The sequence below is a fragment of the Dissoconium aciculare genome (genome assembly GCF_010015565.1).
Source record: "Dissoconium aciculare CBS 342.82 unplaced genomic scaffold K489scaffold_13, whole genome shotgun sequence".
In the NCBI taxonomy this organism is placed as follows: domain Eukaryota; kingdom Fungi; phylum Ascomycota; class Dothideomycetes; order Mycosphaerellales; family Dissoconiaceae; genus Dissoconium; species Dissoconium aciculare.
In genome coordinates, this window is record NW_022984963.1 from 143,008 (window position 1) to 166,813 (window position 23,806).

At 52.0% G+C, this 23,806-nt stretch overlaps 12 protein-coding genes across 12 annotated transcripts; 4 read left to right on the forward strand and 8 right to left on the reverse strand.

Moving 5' to 3' along the window:
* Positions 1-190: 190 nt before the first annotated feature.
* On the forward strand, positions 191-1,568 carry K489DRAFT_434169 (uncharacterized protein). The gene is made up of 2 exons (XM_033608548.1): positions 191-473; positions 528-1,568. The coding sequence occupies exons 1-2, from the start codon at positions 388-390 to the stop codon at positions 1,303-1,305; spliced, it is 864 nt and encodes a 287-aa protein (XP_033456452.1). The 5' UTR covers positions 191-387; the 3' UTR covers positions 1,306-1,568.
* Positions 1,569-1,914: 346 nt separating this feature from the next.
* K489DRAFT_383641 (S-adenosyl-L-methionine-dependent methyltransferase) lies at positions 1,915-3,001 on the forward strand. Its single transcript, XM_033605658.1, has 2 exons — positions 1,915-2,036; positions 2,110-3,001. Exons 1-2 carry the CDS (start codon positions 2,023-2,025, stop codon positions 2,987-2,989), a joined length of 894 nt encoding a protein of 297 aa, XP_033456453.1. The 5' UTR covers positions 1,915-2,022; the 3' UTR covers positions 2,990-3,001.
* A 188-nt stretch (positions 3,002-3,189) lies between these two features.
* K489DRAFT_383642 (NAD(P)-binding protein) lies at positions 3,190-4,373 on the reverse strand. The gene is made up of 2 exons (XM_033605659.1): positions 4,116-4,373; positions 3,190-4,054 (listed from the first exon to the last, which is right to left on the reverse strand). Exons 1-2 carry the CDS (start codon positions 4,266-4,268, stop codon positions 3,197-3,199), a joined length of 1,011 nt encoding a protein of 336 aa, XP_033456454.1. The 5' UTR covers positions 4,269-4,373; the 3' UTR covers positions 3,190-3,196.
* A 138-nt stretch (positions 4,374-4,511) lies between these two features.
* Positions 4,512-5,641, forward strand: K489DRAFT_362823 (ergosterol 28). The gene is made up of 2 exons (XM_033602671.1): positions 4,512-4,810; positions 4,921-5,641. The coding sequence occupies exons 1-2, from the start codon at positions 4,739-4,741 to the stop codon at positions 5,326-5,328; spliced, it is 480 nt and encodes a 159-aa protein (XP_033456455.1). The 5' UTR covers positions 4,512-4,738; the 3' UTR covers positions 5,329-5,641.
* K489DRAFT_383644 (uncharacterized protein) lies at positions 5,362-7,438 on the reverse strand. The gene has a single exon (XM_033605660.1). The coding sequence runs from the start codon at positions 7,083-7,085 to the stop codon at positions 5,769-5,771; it is 1,317 nt and encodes a 438-aa protein (XP_033456456.1). The 5' UTR covers positions 7,086-7,438; the 3' UTR covers positions 5,362-5,768.
* Positions 7,439-8,190: 752 nt separating this feature from the next.
* K489DRAFT_412747 (uncharacterized protein) lies at positions 8,191-9,087 on the reverse strand (the record flags this gene model as incomplete). The annotated part of the gene is made up of 1 exon (XM_033607965.1): positions 8,191-9,087. One exon carries the CDS (start codon positions 9,085-9,087, stop codon positions 8,191-8,193), a length of 897 nt encoding a protein of 298 aa, XP_033456457.1.
* Positions 9,088-10,797: 1,710 nt separating this feature from the next.
* On the reverse strand, positions 10,798-12,222 carry K489DRAFT_66203 (uncharacterized protein). The gene is made up of 2 exons (XM_033608815.1): positions 11,786-12,222; positions 10,798-11,735 (listed from the first exon to the last, which is right to left on the reverse strand). Exons 1-2 carry the CDS (start codon positions 11,826-11,828, stop codon positions 11,005-11,007), a joined length of 774 nt encoding a protein of 257 aa, XP_033456458.1. The 5' UTR covers positions 11,829-12,222; the 3' UTR covers positions 10,798-11,004.
* A 996-nt stretch (positions 12,223-13,218) lies between these two features.
* K489DRAFT_66036 (uncharacterized protein) lies at positions 13,219-14,432 on the reverse strand. Its single transcript, XM_033608814.1, has one exon. The coding sequence runs from the start codon at positions 14,198-14,200 to the stop codon at positions 13,580-13,582; it is 621 nt and encodes a 206-aa protein (XP_033456459.1). The 5' UTR covers positions 14,201-14,432; the 3' UTR covers positions 13,219-13,579.
* A 64-nt stretch (positions 14,433-14,496) lies between these two features.
* K489DRAFT_383647 (uncharacterized protein) lies at positions 14,497-15,856 on the reverse strand. The gene has a single exon (XM_033605661.1). It carries the CDS (start codon positions 15,704-15,706, stop codon positions 14,591-14,593), a length of 1,116 nt encoding a protein of 371 aa, XP_033456460.1. The 5' UTR covers positions 15,707-15,856; the 3' UTR covers positions 14,497-14,590.
* Positions 15,857-16,455: 599 nt separating this feature from the next.
* Positions 16,456-19,864, reverse strand: K489DRAFT_390632 (ATP-dependent protease La; the record flags this gene model as incomplete). Its single annotated transcript, XM_033606618.1, has 2 exons — positions 16,456-16,611; positions 16,691-19,864. 2 exons carry the CDS (start codon positions 19,862-19,864, stop codon positions 16,456-16,458), a joined length of 3,330 nt encoding a protein of 1,109 aa, XP_033456461.1.
* Positions 19,865-21,267: 1,403 nt separating this feature from the next.
* K489DRAFT_383650 (uncharacterized protein) lies at positions 21,268-22,316 on the forward strand. Its single transcript, XM_033605662.1, has 2 exons — positions 21,268-21,464; positions 21,595-22,316. The coding sequence occupies exons 1-2, from the start codon at positions 21,321-21,323 to the stop codon at positions 22,186-22,188; spliced, it is 738 nt and encodes a 245-aa protein (XP_033456462.1). The 5' UTR covers positions 21,268-21,320; the 3' UTR covers positions 22,189-22,316.
* A 154-nt stretch (positions 22,317-22,470) lies between these two features.
* On the reverse strand, positions 22,471-23,536 carry K489DRAFT_373289 (uncharacterized protein; the record flags this gene model as incomplete). The annotated part of the gene is made up of 2 exons (XM_033603408.1): positions 22,471-23,246; positions 23,320-23,536. The coding sequence occupies 2 exons, from the start codon at positions 23,534-23,536 to the stop codon at positions 22,471-22,473; spliced, it is 993 nt and encodes a 330-aa protein (XP_033456463.1).
* Between the last annotated feature and the right edge of the window lie 270 nt (positions 23,537-23,806).

Below are 23,806 nucleotides of genomic sequence, written 5' to 3' on the forward strand. Positions count from 1 at the left end.
CGCCTTTCTTAACCCCGAATCGCCAAAAGGTCGGTCCATGGAAGCCAGAAGACTACAACATTCTGTGAAGCTTGATGTCTAGTATGGTACTTGCATGCTTGTAGTTTGGGCCAGATCGAAACTACTGAGTTTAAGCATAACTATGTCTCAATGAATTGCGCAATGTGCTAACATCAGCTTTCAGGTGCCGTCAAAATATATTCGTAATATTTAATTCCGAATATTTTGTTGATCCCATGCATATATGGGGTGCTCGCGGGCCCCGAATGCCTCAATCGTAGCCCGACAAACAAACGATTCTGCTTTGGTATCCTCCTGGAGATCATACAGTCTCGTTTCTGAACTCAACAGAGCAACGCATTTCCCCTGCCGGTTGACTTCCGATCGATGGCTACTGCACAAGACATCAACAGACCGGTTGACATCCTCTTGAATCTCGTGATGAGTTCTGAAAACAACTCCGCTGTTCCCAAGTATGTTGACATTCGGACACGCTCCATGGATCGATCATTGCTAACTTTCCAAAGGCAAGCAACACCAGGATACGAAACCAAGAACGCCCAAATCATGCGTATCGTCGCCAACATGCGTGTAAAGGTAGCCGAACGCAATCAGGCCAATTCCTCGCAAGCACAAGTTCGTGCTGCGGTGCCTGCTGGCAATGGAGGTGACATCGCTGGCAACGATTTCAACGCTCCTCACACTCCCACAGCTGCTATCGCTCAGAACGGCGATGAGCCTACTGGAGCAAGCACCGAATGCCTACCTCGCGGCAAGGTGACAATGCACCAGAAGAAGACACTCATCAGCGAAGAGCCAATGACTGTCATCGACGAGTTTGGAACCCGTCGTCGCACCATCACCATAAAAGAAGTCACCACCTGGACAATCACACCGCCCAGAAGCCCTCCACGTGAGACCAAGAGAAAGTTCGGTATAATGTCGCCCGCGACTACCGCGGAAAGTATCAAGACAGAGCCCAGCTCCTCCCCTGAGACCGGCCTCGGAAGCGACCATGCTGGGCCGAGCACCCCTTCCAAAAAAGCCAAATCTCAAGCCGACTCCACTTCCGCTCCAGTCGCCAACAATCCCGACCCGAATCAGGCTGCTCCCACCCTGATGGTCACCCTTCGCAATCCGATCGTGGCCGCCGCTCCGGCCGGTCCTTTCCGCACCGAGTACTTCCGCAACGGAAATTGGCTCACTGTCGACGAGGGCTTGGGTCGCCCAATCTGGGCCGAGGGCGAGAGACAGGTGCCTGTCGGCCAGGGCAGGGTTCGTCGCGCCAATGCCCGTTACATGTAAACCAGATTTTGAGATGTCACTGCACCATGATGCAGCAATGTTTGCGAACATGACAGGTCTTCGAACCTCGTCGGTCGAATGTAGCCTCTTCAAGGCACAAATGGGAATGTAAGGAGTTCAACATCAAATACGTCGACATACCAATGATGGCCACTTGAAGGGCGGGAATGAGAGTGTTCGACTCTCCGCGTGATGTGTTTCGTCATAGCCATCAACAGGTCAAAAATCAAAATTTGACACTATCATCAACTCGATGTGTTGTGAGGTTTCTTGAACCTTCCACTATATTTGCCATGTATAGAAGTTCTAAGGTTTGTTCATTAGATTCAACCATGTCACTCGATATAATCGTCGCACGCGTACATAGATGGCCCTCCATTCCCAGAAATTCATGATATCGCGACCAGGCAACGCGCCGCATCATGAAGAACTCGACGATATATCCGCTATATCCGCGATCTCGAGCCACCGTCATCCGAATTCGCAGTGTAGATACGAGGAGGCGGATTGCCCGCCGAATCGACATACAATAGGTATAACCATATTTACTCTGTCATTGCTCTCCCACACATCGAGTAAATCGTTGCAAGTCCCCGTCGCAAACCCCATTACTTCCTTCCTTGGAGTACTTCGACATTCGAAACACATACACCTGCAACCTCAGAATTTCGAGAAGTACCGACGTCATCGCATCGTGAACAAGATCGCTATTCAGACATGGCGACGTTCGCGTAAGTCCATACTGTCAACCTCAGGCTTGGGCCAGACAGACCGAAATTGACAATTATCATTCGATCGTTCCAGAAAACAAAACTTCGCCGCTGCCTCTTATGCCACCTTCCGGCCCAGCTATCCCCCAAGCCTCTACAATGCCATCCTATCCTACCACCAAGGACCGCGAGGCCTCGTCGTGGACCTAGGCTGCGGTCCGGGAACTGCAACGCAAGAAATAAGCGAACACTTCGACCAGGCCATCGGCACCGATCCCTCTGAGGGAATGATCAAGCAAGCGCAAGCGAAACAACAACAAGCCTCCTCGGAAACACCTTCCTCCAACCTATCATTCCGCGTCGCGTCCGCCGAAAGCCTCCCTTTCCTCAGCGATGGTTCCGTAGATTGCATCATCGCCGCCGAAGCCGCGCACTGGTTCGACTACCAGCTCCTCTGGCCCGAACTATCCCGGGTGCTTCGCAAGAACGGGACCGTCGCATTCTGGGGGTACAAGGACCACGTTTTCGTCGACCACCCAGCCGCGAGTCGGACATTGATAGAATATGCATATGATCCGCAGCCCGACAGAATGGGTTCGTATTGGCAGCAGCCGGGACGGGATTACCTACGTGATCAGCTACGCGTGGTTCAGCCGCCTAGTAGCCAATTTGGGGATGTGCAGAGGCTGGAGTACGAGCCGGGCACGAAGGGAAAGCGGAGTGGACAGGGAACATGTTTTATGGAGAAGCGGGTGGGCGTGGGCGCGTGCAAGGAGTATGTGAGGACGTGGAGCGCGTGGCATAGTTGGCAGGAGGCGCGTTCGGATAGACTGCCGCGGTCGCAGGGTGGAAAGGGGGATGTGGTGGATGAGATGTTTGACGAGATGGCGAAGGAGGAAGCGCAATTTGCAGATGAGGAGAATTTGGTTGATATCGAGTGGGGCTCTGCGCTTGTAATGGCGAGGAGGATTTGAAAAGAATCAGGCACCCCATGCTGCGTTTCCTTGCGCGCGCGAACGTTCGAATGCAATATATATTTGAAAGTTTAGAAATGGCTTGTGCGAACCTAGTCAAGCAACGAGTGATTGAGATGAAAGTTTCTCTGCATTAAGCAAGCATATTTACATCGCGTTGTCCATTGTACACATCACGCCTTGCTCTTGTTCCCTTAAAAGTGCCCATTACGTAGACTTCTTCGCGTCCCGCTCAGCCTTCTTCAGAGCCCGCTTACGAATGCTCTCATGCATGGTCTTGTTCTGTCCAATGACCAAGCCACTCGTCGTACCCGTAAAGGTCAAAAGCGCCCAGTGCATGATTCCGTGCGACCAGTATGGAGTGCTCGTGTTCGCAATGCCTTGTGCACCACCCGAGCGACCAATTCGGGAGATGGCGGCGCGGACGAATTGCTTCGGGTTGGGGATCAACGTGGATGTCTTGCGGATCTTGCTCATGGCGGAGGTGACGAGGTAGGATTGCACGAGCTGGACGTGAACGTTGTGGGGCGCGAGCTCGGAGGCGAGAGCGGAGGACCAGTGTTGGAGGAAGGCTTTGCTGCCGCTGTATGTCGCGAGGAGTGGTGTGGGGAGGATACCGCCGAAGGATGCCATGGTGAGGATCAGACCTTGCTTGCGCTTGATCAGGGCGGGTGCGATGATCTTGGTGACGCGGAGGGTGCCGGTGCAGTTGATGGTGATGATGTTGCGCATCTCATCGTCGGGTGTCTCCGCGAACGGGACTGGGATGTTGTGGCTCTGTCCGACATTGTTGATCAAGATGGACACGTCCAGGTCCGCAACTAGCTTTTGTAGCGCCTCGTAGTCGGCGTCTTTGTTGGCGGCAAAGTCCATCGCGAGGACGGCGGTGCGCACATTGTATTTGTTCTCAAGTTCAGAGCTTAGTGTGTCGAGCTTGGACTTGGTGCGGGAGACAAGGACCAGGTTGAAGCCTTTGGCGGCGAGCTGGACAGCGAACTCCTTTCCGATGCCATCGGATGCGCCGGTGACGACAGCCCAGGTGCCTTTCTTTCCAAACTTGGACAGCTTTTTGATGATTAAGGTTAGTCGCGGTCAGTATCGAAGGGACGAGCATGCGTGATCATACCGAAATGCCAGGCAGGATGAAGAGCGATGCGATCAATCGCCAGAAGGAGAAGATCTTGAGGGACAGCCAGAGCAGACCAATGAAGGCAAAGACTTGCGTGGCGGGCACGGCAAGCTGGTCGACATCAATGTCAAGATCGCGGAGCTGGTCCATCTTGAAAGAGCGTTGCTGTGATGTGAAGGAGAAAGGACGACGATAGGAATTATCGAAATTCACATGGACACGAATCCAATGATGCAGCAGCGCGCCCCTCAAATTATTAATGAGTGTCCAAGTGGAATAGAGCCTCAGGGTTCATCGACATCCAAATTGAGTTCCGCGTTCCTGATCGACGCAGCATGCACGGAACGAGTCCGACACAAGTCCGCCGCGCCCGCTTTTCACGTGGGAAACGCTGCCAATTTGCGCCATCCATTCCCACCTGGGCACTCATTCGCTCTCTCTGCCTCTCTCCTACTCGGACTCGTTCCGTGCTGAAGCATTGGAGATTCGCACGTCCCTGAACCAAGTGAACTCTTCCGCATCAACTTGATCCTCACTTGCATCAATTAGGACTCCACCAATCTCAAGAGCACCTAACAGTCAGCGTCTCAAGATCATTCGTAGATATTACGCAGAGGAAAATGTCCCAATTCGACGCCATCTCATCCTACCTCCCACCGGGAGAAGGCTACCTGCCGAAATGGCTCCTATTCGTGCGTCTTTCTCATTGAACACTCCATAAAACACAAGAGCAAATCAAGCCATTTAAATAAATCCATCAAAGAGAACCTCCCTAACTGACCCATCCATTCCATTTCCTTAGATCTCCGTCGTTTCTCTAGCGAACAGCATCCAATCCTACACCTCGCTGGCCGGAACCCGCGCAGTCTACTCAGGCACCGTTCCCTCCAAACCCTCCGGTGTTCCCTCCTCAACCCTGCGCTCCTCCTCCCTCGAGTCCACCAGTCCCGTGACGGCTCTCAGCGCGCGAACCTTCGGAACCTGGACCGCCATCACGAGCATCATCCGCTTGTACGCAGCCTACAACATCGCGAACCAACCTGTCTATGAAATGGCGCTGTGGACGTTTGGGGTCGCGTGGCTGCATTTCGTGAGCGAGTGGTTGGTTTTTGGCACCGCGAGGTTTGGGAAAGGGTTGATTGGGCCGTTGGTTGTGTCAACGGCCACTGGGCTGTGGATGGTCAGCCAGAAGGGGTTTTATGTTCAGTGAATTTCATGTCGGGTGCTGAACAGTTCTATGGGGGAGAATTGGAGGGTCGGAGGAAAGGGGAGGGTAATGTGTAAACGGAGATGAATCTTCATCGATGTGTTTTCGCGGTCCGATGCGTATCATTATTCGGTCTGCTTAACCACTGCTGAAAACATGAACAGAGTAGGCATCGTCGGGAATTAATTGGAGAAAATATCATCATCATTAAAAAGTACTGTCTAGAATTTAACAAGGCTGGAATGAGATTCAACAGCCGCATGCATTAATAGGGACTTCCAAATCCCAGAGATGAAAAATAACCATTTGGGTATCTCGCGCCTGGCTTTGCAAAAATCTCAGTCCAAAAGTTGCTTTTTCCTCCGACCAGCAAAGGAACGGGAGCAGGAAAATATTGCTCACACGTGAAGGCGCTCCCTTCACAAAGGAATATCGCCGCCACGTCACCAATCCTCACCGTCGTCGTCGACGAACCCCTCGTCTTCCAGTGAGTCGTCATTGCCCTCGACCGAGATCTTCGTGCCCAGGGCTTCCTGCGCCTGACGAATCATCTCCTCCATTCTGCGGCTCATACTTGACATAGCCTTGTCGGTAGCACGTTCCTGCTTAGCCTGCCGACGGGCGAAACGCTCAGCCTCGGGGCTGACGCACGACAACGGAGAGCCGTTGCCGCTATTATGACGGCTATGCGCTGACCGCATTGATGCCACGGATGCCCGTCGGTGATGTGCTGACGGAGGAACGATCGAGAGAGGACTACCGTTGAGGGCAACGCCAGATTGTCGCCGTGGGGGGAGAGGCGCCATGCTTCGTCGATTTTGTGCGCGGCTTGCGGCGGGCCTCTCCATTTCGGGTTGATGTGCGACTGCAGTGTTGATCGGTGGCAACATGGAGGGATGACTTGTCGTAGGCGTTTGTTCTTGCTGAGCGACCACAACCCATGTGTCCTTGTCGGTCTGGCGGCGCTTGTTCGCCGGTCGCATGCTAGGCGATGGCGTGAAGGTCGGATTGTCTTGTTCAAAATCGCCAAGGAATTCGCCGTCCTCCCACGCACCTGGCAGTGGGCTCGGGAGAGGCTGACGACGCTGGCGTTGTGCACTTGCTTGTAGAAGATCCGATCCTACGAGTCCATAATCGTTCATATCGTAGCCTTTGCCACCACCTGCATAGAATCCCTTGACTACACTCGTACCGAAATTGAAAACCTTGCCGACGAAGCTGAAGGCCAGCCCGGTCCATGTCGAAGGTGAGCCTTCTTCGGAGTCGGTGTGCATACGGGCAACGCCGTTGCGCTCACGCGCGAGCGGACCTGAGAGGAGCGAGGACTCTGAATGTTGTTGTCCGTCGTCAAAGTCGTCGTCTCTTAGTCGTCTCCGATTCGCGTTCTCCGCCGGGAATGACCTTTCGTGTTGAGAAGTTGCAAGGATCGACGGTGTGTCGTACCCTCCGGCTAATCGATATCGCTCGTTAACTTGTCTCGACGAGGAGAAGGAGAAGCCGTCTTCGGAAGGCGTCGGTAGTTGAGCCCAGCTGGGAGTGTGTGTGTGAGTGTTGCGAGACTGCAGGTAGTCGTAGGAGAGGGAGTCGGATCGCGGGCGCTTGCGAGATCCTCTTGAGAAGTAGTCAGCCGCCATAGCAACTGAGCGGTCGGCGTGGGTTGAAGCTGGAGATTTTGGCGGTTGAAAGAGTGGTACATCTCGAATAGCGTTATGCGGGTATTTGGGCGTTGCATATGATGAAGCGGGCGGTGGATAAGCCATTGTCGGGGATTCGCCGGCTATGAGTGTGAGACAGAGAGGGGATTGATGTCTTGAGACTTTGCAATTGAGACAAAAGGAAAAGATGGCGATGTGTGTTGTGTGTTGTATCCAAGCAAGGACGTGTGTGAAGGGAGAAGAAGGAGGAGTCCAGCACGCGGTGTAGTAGTGTGTGTCGGCGAGATCTGTATTCTGCACGACACGAATCGGCTGGTGGGTGAAGAGGAAGCTACAGACGCATCTACCACAGAGGTGCAGCGGCAGCCAGCAGTAGAAAATAATGTGCAGTAGGGCAGTCGTGCTTTAGCTCCCTCCACGTTTGCATGACGCGGTGACGGCTACTGCAAGTCAATCCCCCCAAAACCTTGGAAGCTCCCGCTGCGTGCAGTGGTGTGTTTTGTTGTTGGGTGTGGGCGGGCTGCGGGCCAACGCTGGTTGCCTGCGGCGGCAGGGTCCGCGGTGAACAGGGACCTCCTCCAAACCGTTTCGAGGTTGTCGGCCCCTCATATACCTCATCTTGGTACTGCACAGGCCAAAGATGTTCTCCCATACGATGCTATATTGTACGATAGACTATCTCAAAACAATGTTTGGTACGCGGACGGTGGATTTGCATGGCAGCGCACACATGGTGGGAGAAAGCATTGACTCGCGCCGTTGTCTCTCAAGCAACCCACGTTGGTAGGCTCGTACAATTTGCCTACACACCGTACATTGTGAATATTCGTAAGATGACTGCCTCCGCCTCCAATCCTCATCCTCAAATGTCTCCGCGCCACACTTCCTGGAAAGCGGGAGTAATCTTGTGTGCGCATGGAAATGTTCGTCATGTTGCCAACCCTAAACGGCCGCGACCTTCTCTGCCTTGGCTAAAATTCCTGAGACTGCAGGACTACCAAAGGCGGAGTGTTACTGCAGTCTGGATTGGGCGGTGCGGTACTTAGCAGCAGGTTCGTGCGCGTATTTTCTTGGTTCCAGTCGAAAATGCATCGAGAAGCAATGTCATCCTTTCATCTTCACAGCAGTGAGCTCCGCAGAGGCGTGGTCAAAGTACTGTGTGTGGCATCACTGATTGCAGCAGATTACGGCCTTCCAAATCAAGCTCTGCCTACTGCGCGGGAGTGGCGCCCTCAGTCGATGTCTTCTGCTCTGGTCGGAAATGAATCGGCGTCCACGTGTCGAGGGCTGTAGTGATTGCCAGGATGATGGCTTCGCCTCCGAGGTCGACGGCTTTCGCATAGTTATCCGTGGCTTTGACCTGATCTGCAAGAACTTTTGCGACATCCTTCTTGATCTTCGGAGTCTCGGTCATACGCAGACCATCGGCCGGGGACCACTTGAAGACGTACTTAGCTTCCGCTTGGTACCCCAATTTGCCGCTGGCCTTGCGCCCGTACTGCCAAGGAACTGTGACTGTCATCTGGGTGAGGTATCTGATCGAGCTTCCCGCGACGAGTGCGGCCCACTGCTTCAGCTGTTGCACATCGGTGATGGACATGCAACGTGACGCAAATGTCGTTTGCCCATAATAGACCGGCAGGGCGGCTCGTCGGATCTGGCTCGAACTTTGTAGCAACGCTGGGAACTTGTAGGCGAACAGCCTCAGAGCTGGTCCGATGTAGGAGTGACTCGGTTGGAAGGCATAGCGAAAGACTCGGACCTGGAGCTCCTCGGGCATATCTGAGAGCCGGAACGGGGTTGCGAGCATTTTCAAAACCGGCAGCAGCTCGGACGGTGTGAAATCTTTGGACGTGCGGCTCATCAGTGACGGCTGTACATGACACCTGATAATCGACAAGATAGGTTCCTGCCATTCCATGTACTCCTCGCGTGTACATCCCTCTTCAAGTGCTTCTTCGAGTCTGTTCTCTTCGACTTGAAATTCGAAGATATCATGTACGCGACAGAGCTGAAAGAGGCTTTCTTTCCACTCATCCCAGTCGCTACCCTCGAACAGCACGTTACTGTCGATCAAATCGTCCTTGAGGCTGTCGTTCCTTACCATCGTGAGCAAAGCTTTTGTTAATGGAACGTGGAGGCTTTGCAGCTTCAGGTTAATGACAACTTGGAGTGAAAACGACAGGTTTGATTGATAAAAGGGAAGAGAGTGCCTTGCTAAGTGTTGCGATCGACGTCACTTCCCATTTCCGCTACATATCCAGGTGCCTTGCAAGTGGCAGGCACACCGTTCTGGCAATTCTGCCTTCACACGCGCCGTCACATGGTTTGCATAACTGCACATGTACAACAAAACAATACGGAAGATGCCCAGGTGTAAACTGGGGTAGGCGCGTTGCTCATGATTGAATGTTCATCTGGTGTGAAAATTCACATGCGTTTTCTTTGTTATCTCACAGCATAATGCATACAAATGAGCGAGAATGACACACTGCCTCTCTTCGTTTTGCTCCAGACGCAAACTCCGAGACCATCGCCTATCTATCTGCGATTGCGAGTTACATCCTGCTTGTCCTACCTAATGCCCGTCCAACCAATTTCGATCCTTCTCTATCTGCTTGACCATCGCCTCTAATACACTCCTTTCTTTTGCCGCGAGTAGGAAATCGGACATGACTTCGACGTCGAGGGCACCGTCGTTTACTTCCCACAGAGGGAAGTAAGACAGCAGCGTCAGTAATGATGTTCTCGACCGACATGACCGCCTCGAACAGCAGACCGTTTTGGGGTTTGGGTAAGGCTCGGTGCTTCAGCACATCAAATTCTGCTTGGATATCAGCTCTGATGCTCGCTGATATAAATATTGGCCCTCTGTACAGGTTAAGATCGCATTTTGAAAGTGACAGACCTTCGCCGTCCGTGATCGAAAACTCAATATTGTGGTCAATCGTGGTCAGATGAAGCCTCGTCAAGCAACCGACAAATCGCATCAGACTTAAAGGACCCCCCTCTTCATTCAAGATTAAGCGAATCCTGCCAGTGATCTATTTGATTTCTTCCGAAAGTATAGCAGCATCTATGTTGAGGGGCATGATTGGCACAACTTCCTTGCATATGACTTTGGAGAGCCTCAAGAGAGGCGGAACGCTTCGCCAATCATCCGCACTGAATACATAACTAATAATCATAGCATCGCACAGAACCCAGTTGTGGCGGAAAGAGGACCATATAAGTTGTCGGAGCTCACACGGAGGATCCATGATCGGCAATGGTTGACTGACAGCCTTCAACGCATCGAAAATACGAGTGGGACTCTCGAAGGCTGCGGCAGGCACGCGCTTCAGAAAGTATGGAGTGATCCATCGGCGCGTCTCTAAGACCCAATCGTTACGGAATCTGCTGCTCAATTTGCATCTTTTGCAATCAACCGAATTCTGGGGACAATGATAATCCTGAGTGATGGCGTGCAGGTTTCGAAGCCTTTGCCAGCCGCAAGATGCTTAGACACGCGTCAACCAATCGTCCAACACTCCCTGGCAGAGCATGTCGAGATAGCGAAGAACTCCTCGCCTGCAGTCGGATGCGGAGCGTGGAAGCGGATTTCCAGTTGAGTAATCACGACGGATAGTATCGCATAGCTTATGTCCTGATTCTCACTGAATAAAGAGCTCGATGTCGTTCATGCTGCCTTGGTCAAAAGATCCTTTTGAACAACGCCCGATAGGCTTGAGAGATACGCGGCGAGCTTGACTAGAATCTGTAAAAAGCTGTCTAAATGCTGCAAATTGGTAGTAACAAACCTGCACCAATTGTACAACAGTTCAATGGCTGCCCAATATTCGAGATCCTTGTGATACACGAGCTACAGGAACCGAAAGGGGCTTATTGATTCCAAATTGTCTGACAATGCCTGAGGTACACATATCGCCCATGCCATCTCTGCGGAACTATCCCAAAGACGTTCAACCTCACATCCGCAGTGCGTCGCTAACTTTACTCATAGCCATCTTGTCGAGGATCGTCACTATTCCAAGTCGCTACCGTCGCGAAACTCATGATGATTCATGACGCAGAGGGAATTGTAACTGTCGTCGTCGTCAATAGCGAAAGTGTAGTTGTTCCTGGACATGTTCTGACTGAGGTGAAGATACCAATTCAATTCATGAGCAATGATCGCCTCGAACAAGCGCAATCCTCGTAGGTTTGACTCTCTTCGGCTTCCATTCAAGACTTCAATTTTGCTCTGTATCTTTGCCTCCAATCCTGTCTCACATTTCTGCCACGGGCGAGCAGAGAATTTGCGACAACGAAAGTCTGTGAGCGTCACACAATGACTCTGGTTGGTGATAAGATTGAATTCGAGCTCTGTGTCATCAGCCGCTATAATGGTGAAGTGAATGCGTGACAGGTTGTTGATTATCTGAAGAGAGGGCGAGTCTTTCCAAAGCTTCAGATGCCGCTGAAGACTTGCAATGTAGTAGCGCTGCTTGAGTCCAACGTATTCGTTGATCTTCAGTTCAAATATGATCAAGGGCGAAGCTTCTTTGCATATGGCGCGTGATACTCGAAGCAACGCTGGTCCGCCTGGTTCGTAAGCTCGATCCGAATTGATGAGGACCAAGCTCCAAAACAGACACGTGTAAGACCGGACGAACATGCGTAGCTCTGCCGGCAGATCCATAACTCGGAATGGGCGACTGACTTGCTCTAACGTGTCGAATAGATTTCCCGGAGACTCAAATGCTGACGATGGAACTCGACGGAGTAAGAACGGGCTGATATAAAGCTACATTTCGGCAACTCACTTGATGTGAATCTCATCGATCTGCTGTCCACAGACCCACTCATTCCCAGTACGACACTTCCATTCTTGACAGAACATGGAGAGATGACTGAGTTGTGTAATTTTGCACGATGATTGAACGCGCGGCGGCCAATCTGCAAAGGTACCCTCGTACAACATGCCGGATCTACTCATGGTCCCAGGCTTACAATGGCGCATCCTTAATTTCAGTATCATCTCGTCAGATGATATGGCTCGAGTAGTAGCCATGTCGTATCCAAGTAAATCGATACTCGGCGGATCGGACAGATCTAATGAGGAGTCGTAGCTGATGGAATTGGCACAACAATGCTTTGCGTATCATCGCCAACTGTGAGAATTAAGATAACGAGGTGTAAATAAATCTTGTGGGTCCGAGTGACCTATTAGAGCAAGTTTTCGGGGGGCAGTGCCACACACGGCGTCTGCACGCCATATTATACCAAGTCTCCGAAACGTCAGATGAACATGTCCACTCCGTGGACATGTCTTGTAAGATAATTTGAGATCAGAATTCTCAATTGGAAGTAGTCAGGATTCTGCGCTCCTGGATTCTCTCGCAATGGAGCTCGCCGCACAGTCGTTTATAGTGTGATCCGAGAGTCTCGCAAATATCAGCTGAGGTGAGTTCTGCGCGAAGTCGTCAAAGTCTTGCTAATTTGAGAGATAATTTGCAAGTCACTACCGTTGGGTAAAAGAGGGGATCCATTGTCGTATTTATCCATTGTCGTGTTTATCCATTGTCGTGTTTATCCATTGTCGTGTTTATCCATTGTCGTATTTATCCATTGTCGTGTTTATCCATTGTCGTGTTTATCCATTGTCGTGTTTATCCATTGTCGTATTTATCCACTGTCTGAAGGTACCTGGTACTTATCATGGGAGCGAAGCGAGAGTTGAGGCGTATCCCTTGCTTGCTTGTACATATCAACCGCCAGCGCTTAGCTTCGACGGAAAATTCATTTGGAGAAGCGCTCTGCAATCATCAGAATCCAATCGCGGTGAGAGACATGGATAAACATCTCCTCCGAATCGATGATTGCATTTCTAAATAACTTTTGACTCCAGCGGATCTCCTGGCTCAAGAAAATCACGCTCCAAGCTTGCTTCAACAGTACGCAGCAGACCCAGCCACCCACGAGATCAAGATAGCATCATCGAAATCTTCCCAATCGCATTGAACGGCATCAGTCAGCCTGTATGCTATCGTTCTTCACGGTCGTTCTCATGTTCACCTTGCCGTATTTCGTCGTTTGTCAACTGTGAAATCACTGTTTTGTAAATCGAGAGCATTATCGATAGACACCACAGACATCCTCTCCACGATCGTCGTAAACAAGACCAGGGTCCTCCAAGCCACTAGCGTTATCTTCGTCACGGTCTTCAATCTTTTGAAATGCGCCTTCGTTGGACAGCAAATTCACACTCCAAGCACCCGGCGAGCACTCAGTCCCAGATCGTTTGTCTGGCTTAGTCGATTGTGCATGGTTTCGGCTACCTTGAACAGAGCCAGACCCTTAAGATGAGGCGCCCTCACGTTGAGATTCAATGCCTCAACCAATTCTTGCATCCAGGCGTGGCTCTGTGGCGACGAGTTCTGCCAAGCGCTCTGAGAATTCGCTCGGCGCCGACACTTGATGGATCTCGAACCTGAGTTTCCGGTAATTGTGAGTTCGACTTCATTCGTTGTCGTATGAGACTGATAGTAGAAGAGGCGGACCCGCGACAGCTGGTTCACGATGCTGAGTGGTGAAACGCTTGCATGACGTGCGAAATATCACTGAAGCACAATGAAGGATGATTGACGCATAGATTCACGATAGCCGTGAAACTTTATGTCAAATGCCATCAGAGCGGAGACTTCTCTGGTGACGGCCCTCGAGACTTGAAGTAATTCTGGACAGTTGGAAGGGCTGACAATAAACTTGACACCCGAGAGCTCGGCGCGCCAGGATGGACGTACTTCGTTCCATACGAGATCTCGAAGTTCTGGTGGAAGGTCCATGATTCGGAACGGAGAACTGACTTTGTTCAAAGCAGTGAAAAGGGCATTTTCGGATTGCCACGCCGAATCAGGGATGCGATCGAGCAAATATGGACTGATTTTATGATGCATCTCCGATATCCACTTCCTTTTCGAGTTCAAATCATATTGCTTGCAAGAACAAGTCTCGTCGTCGTCATCACAATTCAAGTTCTCGCCCGCTTCACAGAGTTTTCGAGGTGTTTGAAGGTGGCAGCGGCTTCCAGTGACTGGTAGCCATTCTGCAAACGTGCCTTCGTACAACATACCGGTTGTTGTCAATAAGCCTGGCGTGCAGCTCTGCTTTCTTTCGTTCAAAGGCAATGTGTAGACGGATGTGCTATCAGATCGTCTCGCAAGTGGTGACTGTGACATCTCTGATGGAGTTGCTCTAGCTTGGACATCCAAGCCCAGATGATGAGTGATATCGATGGTGTAGAACTCGATGTTGTAGACCTCAATGTTGTAGAACTCGATGTTGTATCGACCGATGTTGCGTAAAGGATACCAATGAAGAGTTGGCCTTCGCTGTACAAAAGTATGCGTGGCAAGCAGGTCAGTGCAGAGCAATCAGAAGAACAGGTTGTTACCGTGAGAATGATGGACGCCATTCACTTTCTTCCATTTTCACCTCCAGGCTTCCATACCTAGCTACCTTCAGTCTCCGGCACGTCGCGGCAACCATCGTTTCATAACCTGGTCTGATCAACATCTCATTCAACCACAAAACAAGTGAGTCACAGCCTAGACCTTCTATCCTCAAGCCTACGGCGCGTGCTGCCAATCCCAAAGTACTTGCCTCATCTGCGGATGTTCCGGCTGCAAAAGGTAATCGAAACGCGTGAAATGCTCTACGACGGCCAAAATCAAGATCTCGCCCTGCAAGTTCTCCTTCTCTCGCCTAGCTTCTGCAATTCCAACCAGCTTTGCCAACTCCAGTACGATTCCTCCAGGAAGGTCGCGGATCCTCTTCCGAAACTGATACATACCGCTCGTGTGTTTCAGTCGTCCGTCGTTCAGAGAAAATATGACATCGTGACTTATTCCCGGGCGCCGCGACGAAAAGGACACTTGCACCCTCTTGAGAGGTCTCGCAAAAGCCGCTCCGCCAGACGCACGATAGAACTCCAACAATTTGTCCGCGAAGTCCTCATCCGGCCACAGATCGAGGTTCATTCGAAGCGTCATCATGGGAAGGAGTTCATCGCGGATGGTCCTGCAGCAATGAAGCAGAGCCGGCGCAGCACTTAGCTTGGACCTTTGCCGTGAGGACTCAATTTTCCATTCAAGGTCGACATAATCGTATACACACCTCCGGAGATCAACGGGTAAATCCAAGAATCGGAAAGGTCTCCGACTCAGAACCTTCAATGCCTCCAATAATCTCTCGGCCTGCAGCCTCGAAGCCGCGTCCACTCTTGCCCAAAGCGAGCGCCTGACATGGGGACTGATCGCCCTTGTCATCTCCGCTTGAGATCGCGCCTCACGACAAACCTCCTCGAAAACCATCTTTCCCTCCGGCAAGTCCTCCCCATGAAATGCTCTATATCTCTCCTTCCAGAGCGCCTCCAGACCCCTCCACCACTCCTCAAGCCCGACTCCCTCAAACAAATCGCCCTTCTTCATCGCATCAAAATCTTCCTCAGGACAAGCCCACCATCTCCGAACTGGCGGATGCTCCAATCTCCAAATCGCAGCCGCCAACGCCCATTTCGCACCCCGTCCTCGAAGCTCCATTTCCTTTTCGCGAACAATGTCGGCGCGAAAGTCCCGGACGACATCTTCCACTTTGAGTCGGAATTTCTCAGCTTCGCTCGCCGAGTCCGCTCCTTCGCGGGCGGCGAGGCTGCGGTAGAACCATTCTGTGGGTGGAGGGTCCATCGTCTCATTGAACGAACGATAAGACTTTGGGCCAGATCAAGGAAGATAGATGATGAATTAATTAGTCGCGAATCGGGGGTTGGAAATCCCATGGACAATATAAATCGGTAACGTGTTGCGCACCATATCACAATCCGCGACTTTTGGGTGTTCATGATGTTGAAGCCGGGTGTGGCACAGCCAACATACAGCGTAGTCTACGACAAGCAAAGCCGAAGTCATACGTCGAATACAGCCTCCTCCCTCCCAAACTTGGAATTCGAAAGGAGTTCTGGAGCACATCCCCGCGCTATATAATAGGGACGACCAAACAGATCCAACCACGGAGATTTACTCCAGAGGGTTTGTAAGAAGAGAGTGGAGAGAGAAGAGTTACTATCTACACACCGAGATGGATAGATGACATGCAAGGATATGCGAAACTTGGTGCCTGGCTCTAAAATGTTGGTAGAAACCCAAAATACATGATTAGGTAGTTGAGAAATGCATTCCATCTCTTACCCTCCGAACCACAATTGCATGCACTCCGACAGCGACGGGCGCATCCTTCCCCCTCACTCTATTCGCGAGGAGACACGGACCGGCGAGATTTCATATGCACATACCACCAAGATCTCCCAAATAGTTTTCCACAGTATACATTTATACAGGGATGACTCCCCGGGGGGAGCTGTGCGAGCGGAGAAGTCGCTCTCTCATGTTCATCGAAACCAGAAGATCAAAGATGAAACTTCCTTTCTTGGTTTCCATCAGTCATCCTCCTTGTCGTTCTTCTCCTTGGCCGGTTTCGCGAGCTGAGATTTCCAGAGGTTGTTGACCTGCGCGGCGTCGACGTCCGGGAAGACGAGGTCGAAGACGTCGGAGTACCAGTCGACGGGTTTGCCCTCGATACCTTCTTTGATGTTCTAGGAAACAAGGGTTATTAGTATACAGACTAGTTCAAGAGAGACCCATATTGTGGAGAGGGATGATGCGCAAACTTACCTCGGGGAGTTCGAGCCAGTCGCTGACGTTGTCCTTGGGGAAAATGACCATGGTCGCACCGGCTCTTCGCGCGGCGACGGTCTTCTCGCGGAGACCGCCGATGCGTAGGACCTTGCCCGTGACGGTCAATTCACCGGTCATGGCGATGGTGGGGTCCAGCTTGCGGTCCATGGCGAGGGAGAGGAGACTGCTAGCCATGGTGATACCGGCGCTGGGGCCGTCCTTCTGGACCGCGCCTTCGGGGCAGTGGAGATGGATTTTGGCTTTCTCAAAGAAACGGTTCTCCGGGTATCGCCTGGCCATGAAGCCTTTGGCGAAGCTGTAGGCGATTTGGGTGGATTCTTTCATGACGGCTTTGAGGTTACCGGTGCGTTCCAGGGATGGATTTGTGGAGTGTGAGAGGGCTGCTTCGAGGATCGATTCGACGTACATGGCGGCGCCGCCCATTTGGGACCATGCGAGACCCATGGCGACACCAGGGGGAGTGATTTCGTAGAGGCGGTCGGAGGTGAAGACTGGCGGGCCAACGTAGTCTTTGAGGTTGGATTGGTCGATGGAGACCTTGACTGAATCGGGTACCTTCAGGGCAATGCGAGGCTTCTCGGTTGTCTCGTTCTCGATGTTTGCGGAAGTCTCTGCGGCGTCGGTTTCATCCTTCTTGGACTCCTCAGCTGCCGTCTTGCCCTCTTCAGTAAGCGCCTTTTCTTCGGCGAAAGCGTCTTCTCCCAGATCTTGGATGATCTTGAGTGCGGCTTTGCGATAGACCTTCTCGATTTGCTTCTTCAGGTTTCGCACACCAGACTCGCGACAGTATTTGTTGATGAGCTCAGTAATCGCGTCTTGCTCCAACTGAACGTCCACATTCTTAAGACCACTCATTTCCTTTGCCTGTGGCGCAAGGTATCGATCCGCAATAGCCATTTTCTCATCGGCAACGTATCCTGACAATTGAATCAGCTCCATACGATCCAGGAGCGGTCGTGGAATAGTCTCTGTGGTGTTTGCAGTGCAGACGAAAAGCACTTTTGAAAGGTCGACTGGTACATCCATGTAATGGTCCAAGAAGGAGTTGTTCTGTTCTGGATCTAGCAACTCTAGCAACGCACTGGAAGGATCACCTTGGTGGCCGCGGCCGATCTTGTCGACTTCGTCGATGAGGATGAGGGGGTTTTCGGTCTGGCACTTCTTCAGCGCTTGAATGATGCGACCAGGTAGTGCTCCGACATAAGTCCTTCGATGACCTTTGATCTCAGCAACATCCGTCAAACCTCCGACACTGAAGCGGTAGTATTGGCGGTTCAATGCTCTCGCGATAGACTTGCCGATACTGGTCTTTCCGACACCTGGCGGGCCGACCATGCAGAGAATCTTTCCTTCTACTGTTCCACGGAGCTTGCCGACCGCGATGAATTCCAAGATACGATCCTTGACGTCTTTCAATCCATGATGATCTGTGTCCAGGACGTCTTTTGCGTGTTGAATTCCGAAGTTTTCTGCGCTCCGTTGACCCCAAGGAATCTGAGTCAACCAGTCGAGGTAATTCCGAGTGACATTAAATTCGCTGGCAGCAGGTTCCAAGTGGGCAAGCTTATTGACCTCCTCGTCGAACACCTTTTTGACAACGTCGGGCATGGCCAGCTTGGTGGCCTTCTCCTTGAACTTCTCAACGAGCTTGTCCTTTCCATCGCTCTCAAGACCGAGCTCTCTTCGAATTCCCTTCATCTGCTCCATCAACCAGTATTCCCGCTGACGCTTCTGGATTTTGCTCTCGACATCCTTCGAGATTTTACTGCTAAGCGCCGCGTTCATTTGCTCTTTCTTGATCAACTCCAGTGCTTTGCTGAGACGCTGTTCGATGTTCAGGGCATTAAGCACGCTCTGCGCCTCCTCCATGTCGCCGCCAGATACGGCGGCGGCGAAGTCGGCCAGCTTGGCAGGTTCGTCGGCGATATTGGCTGCCGACTGGGACATGGCAAATGCAGAAATGTGGTCACGGAAGAGATGGTTGACATTGCCAATCTCTTTACAAGTGTTGACAATCTCGGACACCAAGGCTCGAATGGTCGGCGACTTCTTTTCGAATGGCTCATCGGCCAGGTTGTCAACCTTGACCAGACTGACAGGCCACTCCCGCAAAAAGTCATTGGGCTGAACCACAGCTTGCGACTGATCTAGCTCCTTTCCTTTCTCTGCGCTGGCTTCCTCGAAGCTGGCCACAACATCGCCTTTCTTCTCGTCAGCCTGTGTTGGTGTGGGCGTCGGGGTTGTTGGCGGGGTCGGTGGTGTTGTCTCTTCAGGCTTGGTGACCTCTGATGTCGACGCAGCGTCTGCAGGAGCCTCCACGGTTGCAACGCTGATGGGTGAGTTTTTGTTCGGCGGGATGAGTTCACTGAGCTTGATGCGGCGATGGGGGTATAGCACAGCTTGAAGTGCCTTGTCATCGCCGTGTCCTGCTGGGAACGCGCCTGTGACCTGACAGAACGTTCCGACGTCGTAAACCTCGTCCGGGTGGTTGATGACGTCTTGACCGCTGTTCGGGTCCTTGAGAAGAAATGCGCCCACGTAGCTCTGTCCTCGCTTCAGAAGCTCCTGCACAGCGGAGATGACGGCCTGATCGCGGATGGTGATGGCTTTGTAAAATCCTGGAAATAGCGGTCGTTGCGCTATAGGGATCGCCAGGACCTGTGGGTATACATCGGGTACTTGAGGCCGAGCAAGCTCTTTGCCTGCTGGGTTCTTTCGTTTCCGGCCTGGTCCATCTCCCGAGTCGCCGCTGTCTCCACCTCCAGCGCCAGCGGCAGCTGCCTTGCCATCACCGCCGGGGAAAGGTGTAGGCTCGGACGATTTGCCTTTCGCCTCTAGAGCTTCGCTCTCCTGCCGTGCCCGCTTTGCCACATCTTCTGCTTTTTCCTCTAGAATCACCGCAACCTCGTCCGGCGATCCAGCGGGCTTATCCTCTTTTCTCCGCGCAGGCGATACTGAAAAGTCTCGTGAGGCCTGCAGAATTGCGCGAAGATCACTGCGCAGCGGCCGTGCAGTTTGCGCAAGGAGGGCTGGAGATGTGCGAGTGGAGAGGTGGGTCTGACATCTTAGACATGATGGCCTGGCTGTGCTATATTGGCGAGATGTTGAACGTAGAGCCACTCGCCACGCTTGACTCCGACCGTAGACCATGTTCTCGCGTGACCTCTCAAAAGATGGATGGAGAAGGGTGTGCGAGAGGAGGGAGGGAACACACGCAATGTGAAGGCGAACGCCGGATGATAATAGCAATGAACGAGGTGGCGGATGCACAAGAGAGTCAAACCAGACGGAATCAAAAGGCTGACAATGGTGGCAGATGTATGACCATCACGACTTATCACTAGACCGAGATGGATCGATAATGGATTCTCCAGGGCTGCTTTCAAATACAATACCACAATACCCATCGAAAGCCCCAGATTCGGCAGCAACCGCGTCGGTGGCGTCACCACTTGCTCGCCTCCGCACACATCGATTCCGCCCTCTCGACAGAGACAGACACTCATCACCACCGATGCCGCAACCCATACGACGGGTGTCATTATCAGCAGTCCACGGGTATCTCTCTCTTGCTCACGTCGTTTCACCGTACACAGTTCTATCATCCCAGGCTCTCTCGCTCACTCTCTCCCACCCACACAGGAAGGCCGCACGCCACCTGAAGCATCGTCGTGCTGTTTGATAGGGTCATCATCACTACTCTCATCACTCCCAGCACACGGACCAAGTCCCAAGCCCTGACTCTCCCTCGTCGTCATTGATGAGGTGCGGCAACATCTCAATTAACATACGGCCCGAGTGCCACTCACAGCAGACAGTATTGTCCCTGAGCAATGGAGTTGAGCAACCTTGTTGTCGGAGGAAGCGTGCAAGGTGCAGTAGGTAGGTAATGTATGCCATGTACCGTGGCGAGTACTTGTCGCGTGCCTCTCCTTCCATCCTTCGTCCTCTTTCCTGCGTCCAGTGCCTGCAGAAACCCTCCCGGTAAGTCTACCGAGGCAGTGTGTATGTATAGCTTCGAGGGTGCTTGCTACTCAGGCGGTGGTGCGATGCGTGCATGGTACAGCCCTGGAGTGCTATGATAATACCTGGGCACGCAGTAGCATACATTGTTCACAACCTTTGGAATCAACACATCACTTAATAACAATATAGCTTTTCCAAGTGGAGTGAACACGGCACCTATACTCGTAGAACTGTGACCTGAGAGTTTCGTTCCAGCTACATTGCTCTGCAACAGCACCACGGCTAACTCGGCGCGAGAAAAGCTGTTGAGTCGTTTCATCGCCTGTGGATTGCCCTCGTGGCGGAGAAAAGCGCGCGGGATCGAAGGTGTTGGCGAATGTCCTTCTACGCATGTGCGCTGATCGTTGCGCATTAGTTCGCGATTTAACGCAAGCCTCACTCGGTGGGCGGAGGATATTTGTAGGATTGAAGGCGGAGGAGGAGGGAATTAGGCGAGAGAATTAGGCGAGACGAGGGAGAAAGCTGAGATTTGTTTCTATATAGTAATCGTGAGACGTCCGACTTCTCATCTTTCTCGGTTTCTTTTTCTGGCCAAGAAAATCATTGTTGTTGACACGGAAAGTAATATCATTATTGGAAAATGCCTTCATTCATCAACGCCCTCGTCGCTGCTGCCCTGACGGCTTCCACTGCCCTCGCGGCCGCTCCCGATGTGACTTGCAAGCCATTCAAGCCCGAAGGTTGGAAAGCGAGCAACCGCGCCCGCATTTACTGGTATAATAACGTACGTCCAGATTGAGATACATTCTCTTCTGTTATTGTCTCGAGAGAACGAAGGGCCAATTGCAATAGAAAGAAATTCCCCGGATAGTTGAGATAATCACACACAAACAGAATTGACCCATTGCATATAGAACCCAGGCAACGAATTCCCCTACAACGGCCCCGGTTTCGAAGCCGCCACCCTGCCCGCCAACGCAACCATCAGCGGCAGCAAAACCTTCATTCTCGCGAGCAGCGGCAAGAATGGCACCATCGACCATTCCAGGCCCGGCACGGCCTTCAAGCTCTACACCTGTAACTCCACCTCCCTGAGCCTGAGTACGCAAACCAGCCAGTCCTGCAGCCACGGGGGCTGCTACAAGCAATACAACAACTACCTGCAAGTGCGCAACCCGGCAACCGGGAACTGCCTGACGATCACCCAGACGACCGCGAATGTGCAATCGGGGATCAAATTCCAGGCATGTGCCTTCGACGCGGGCGTCCAGGGACAGTTCTTCGAGACGACGCAGCAGGTTCAGTATTCGCCGGGCTATGAGTCGCTCCGGAGTTACGGGCCCAGCACGTTCGATGTCCCGCTGGATCGCGAATTCCGAGGGGGCAATGGTCCGATTCGTGAGCAGTTCTCGGCGTGGGGATTGGATCGCAGGGATAATCTGACGATCGTGGTGGATCGGGCGAATTATACACAGCAGGGGCTTTCGGCGACGTTGTACGCTGCGTAAGATTCAGGTTCATCAAACGAAGGATTTTCCTAGGGGTGAGGTGAGTTTTGATTTTTCGAGTAGACCGTGGCTTAGTCTGCTGTTGTGATGTTGCCCGGTAGGAATATTAGCTATGCAAAAGGTTCCCACAACACTTTGGATATTCCATCCAACGCATTCGACAGGATCAGTATTCCCTTTCAATCTGTCCTTCGGGTATCATCGCTCCGTGTGGCGTCAAGTATTCCGCTTCGCGCCCCTGATTGGCGAGATTTTGACATCGCTAGCCCGTATATCGTTCGATCAAGTAGATGAGATTTCAGAGCCCGCCTGCATATTTGATTGAGAAGAAGTAGTAGGTTCGTCATAGACGATCGCTCCCAATGGAGCATTCTTGTACTTCGCCCACTTCTCGTCCTCCACCAAGCAGGAGATCTCGTTCGCTTCTTGGACCGTAATTGAATGCTGCTCCTTCCAGGTTCCATCTCGCGCGGTCCAGCGGTTAACTAGAACGTGCTCGGTGCAACTCCAACTTTGTAAGTCGTCATATGCTGACTGATTGAGCAAGATTGTGAGCGTAGAGACGTTGCGGATACGTGTGAAGCGGCGTGCTAGCTCGATGATATCGTTGTGCTTATCGGGATGATCCGCGAGATCCCAGAGGTTCAGAGGGACCACGAGCTGGAGCGTTTTGTTTGCACAGAGCTTCGTGATGCCGCGAGAGACGGTTCTATACCAACGAGGTAACAATGATAGCGCATGATCGCCCGAGTGACTTCCGCTGAGAATGACTTTGATTTTGCTGATCGCCGCGACCTTGTGACGCTCGTGTTTGGGAAGGGACCATTTATCTAGATTGCCTGGATGGCCTTGGATCACAAGCAGGATATGTTTGTTTGCATGTTGCTTGTATTCATTATAGACCCGCCGGGATGCGAGGAGGAGATTCGTGTTGAGGCGATTCAAGACTGAAACATGCGGTTCACGCTTGCACTTTTTATGTGTCACATGTCGGATTCCATCGTCGACCACGTACGGTCGGTCGTTACGAACATAATCGTAGATAAGATCTCGGATTTCTGCAGTATGCTGTTAGTGAATGGTGCGAGCCACAAAGCGGCTTACACCGCGATTGTGCAAAGGCAAGCTGACCTTGAGGTAATTCCATGAACCGGAAGACTGAGGATCGATTAATAGGTCCTTGCATCATGATTTGAGAAGACGAAGTTGGCATCGCTGTGGATTTTGATCTTTTTCGTAGAATTCGAAAGTCATCGATAAGTTGCCGGGTCTGCTGGATGAAAAGAAAGAGAACTTTCTTGAGCTTCGATCTTGTCACGAACCGAATGTTGAAATGAAGAGACAGCATTTTCTGGGCTGCGTTCGATCCATGGGTGGTTTACATTACGCCCGAACAGACAGCAAGTGTAACCGGCGTCCGAAAAAAAGCCTCATCCGCACTTGAGCAGGTATCGCCGGAGGCCGTGAGTCACACTGACCGGGCCCATGGGCTTATGTGACGCTCAAACGATGGCCTCCAAGGCTGCAAAGTATCTAGGCAGTAGTTGACGACTCGTAACAAGTTCGCAAGCTAGGAGAAGTTTGGAGGATGAACTCGAAGCAAATAATCAGTACCTAG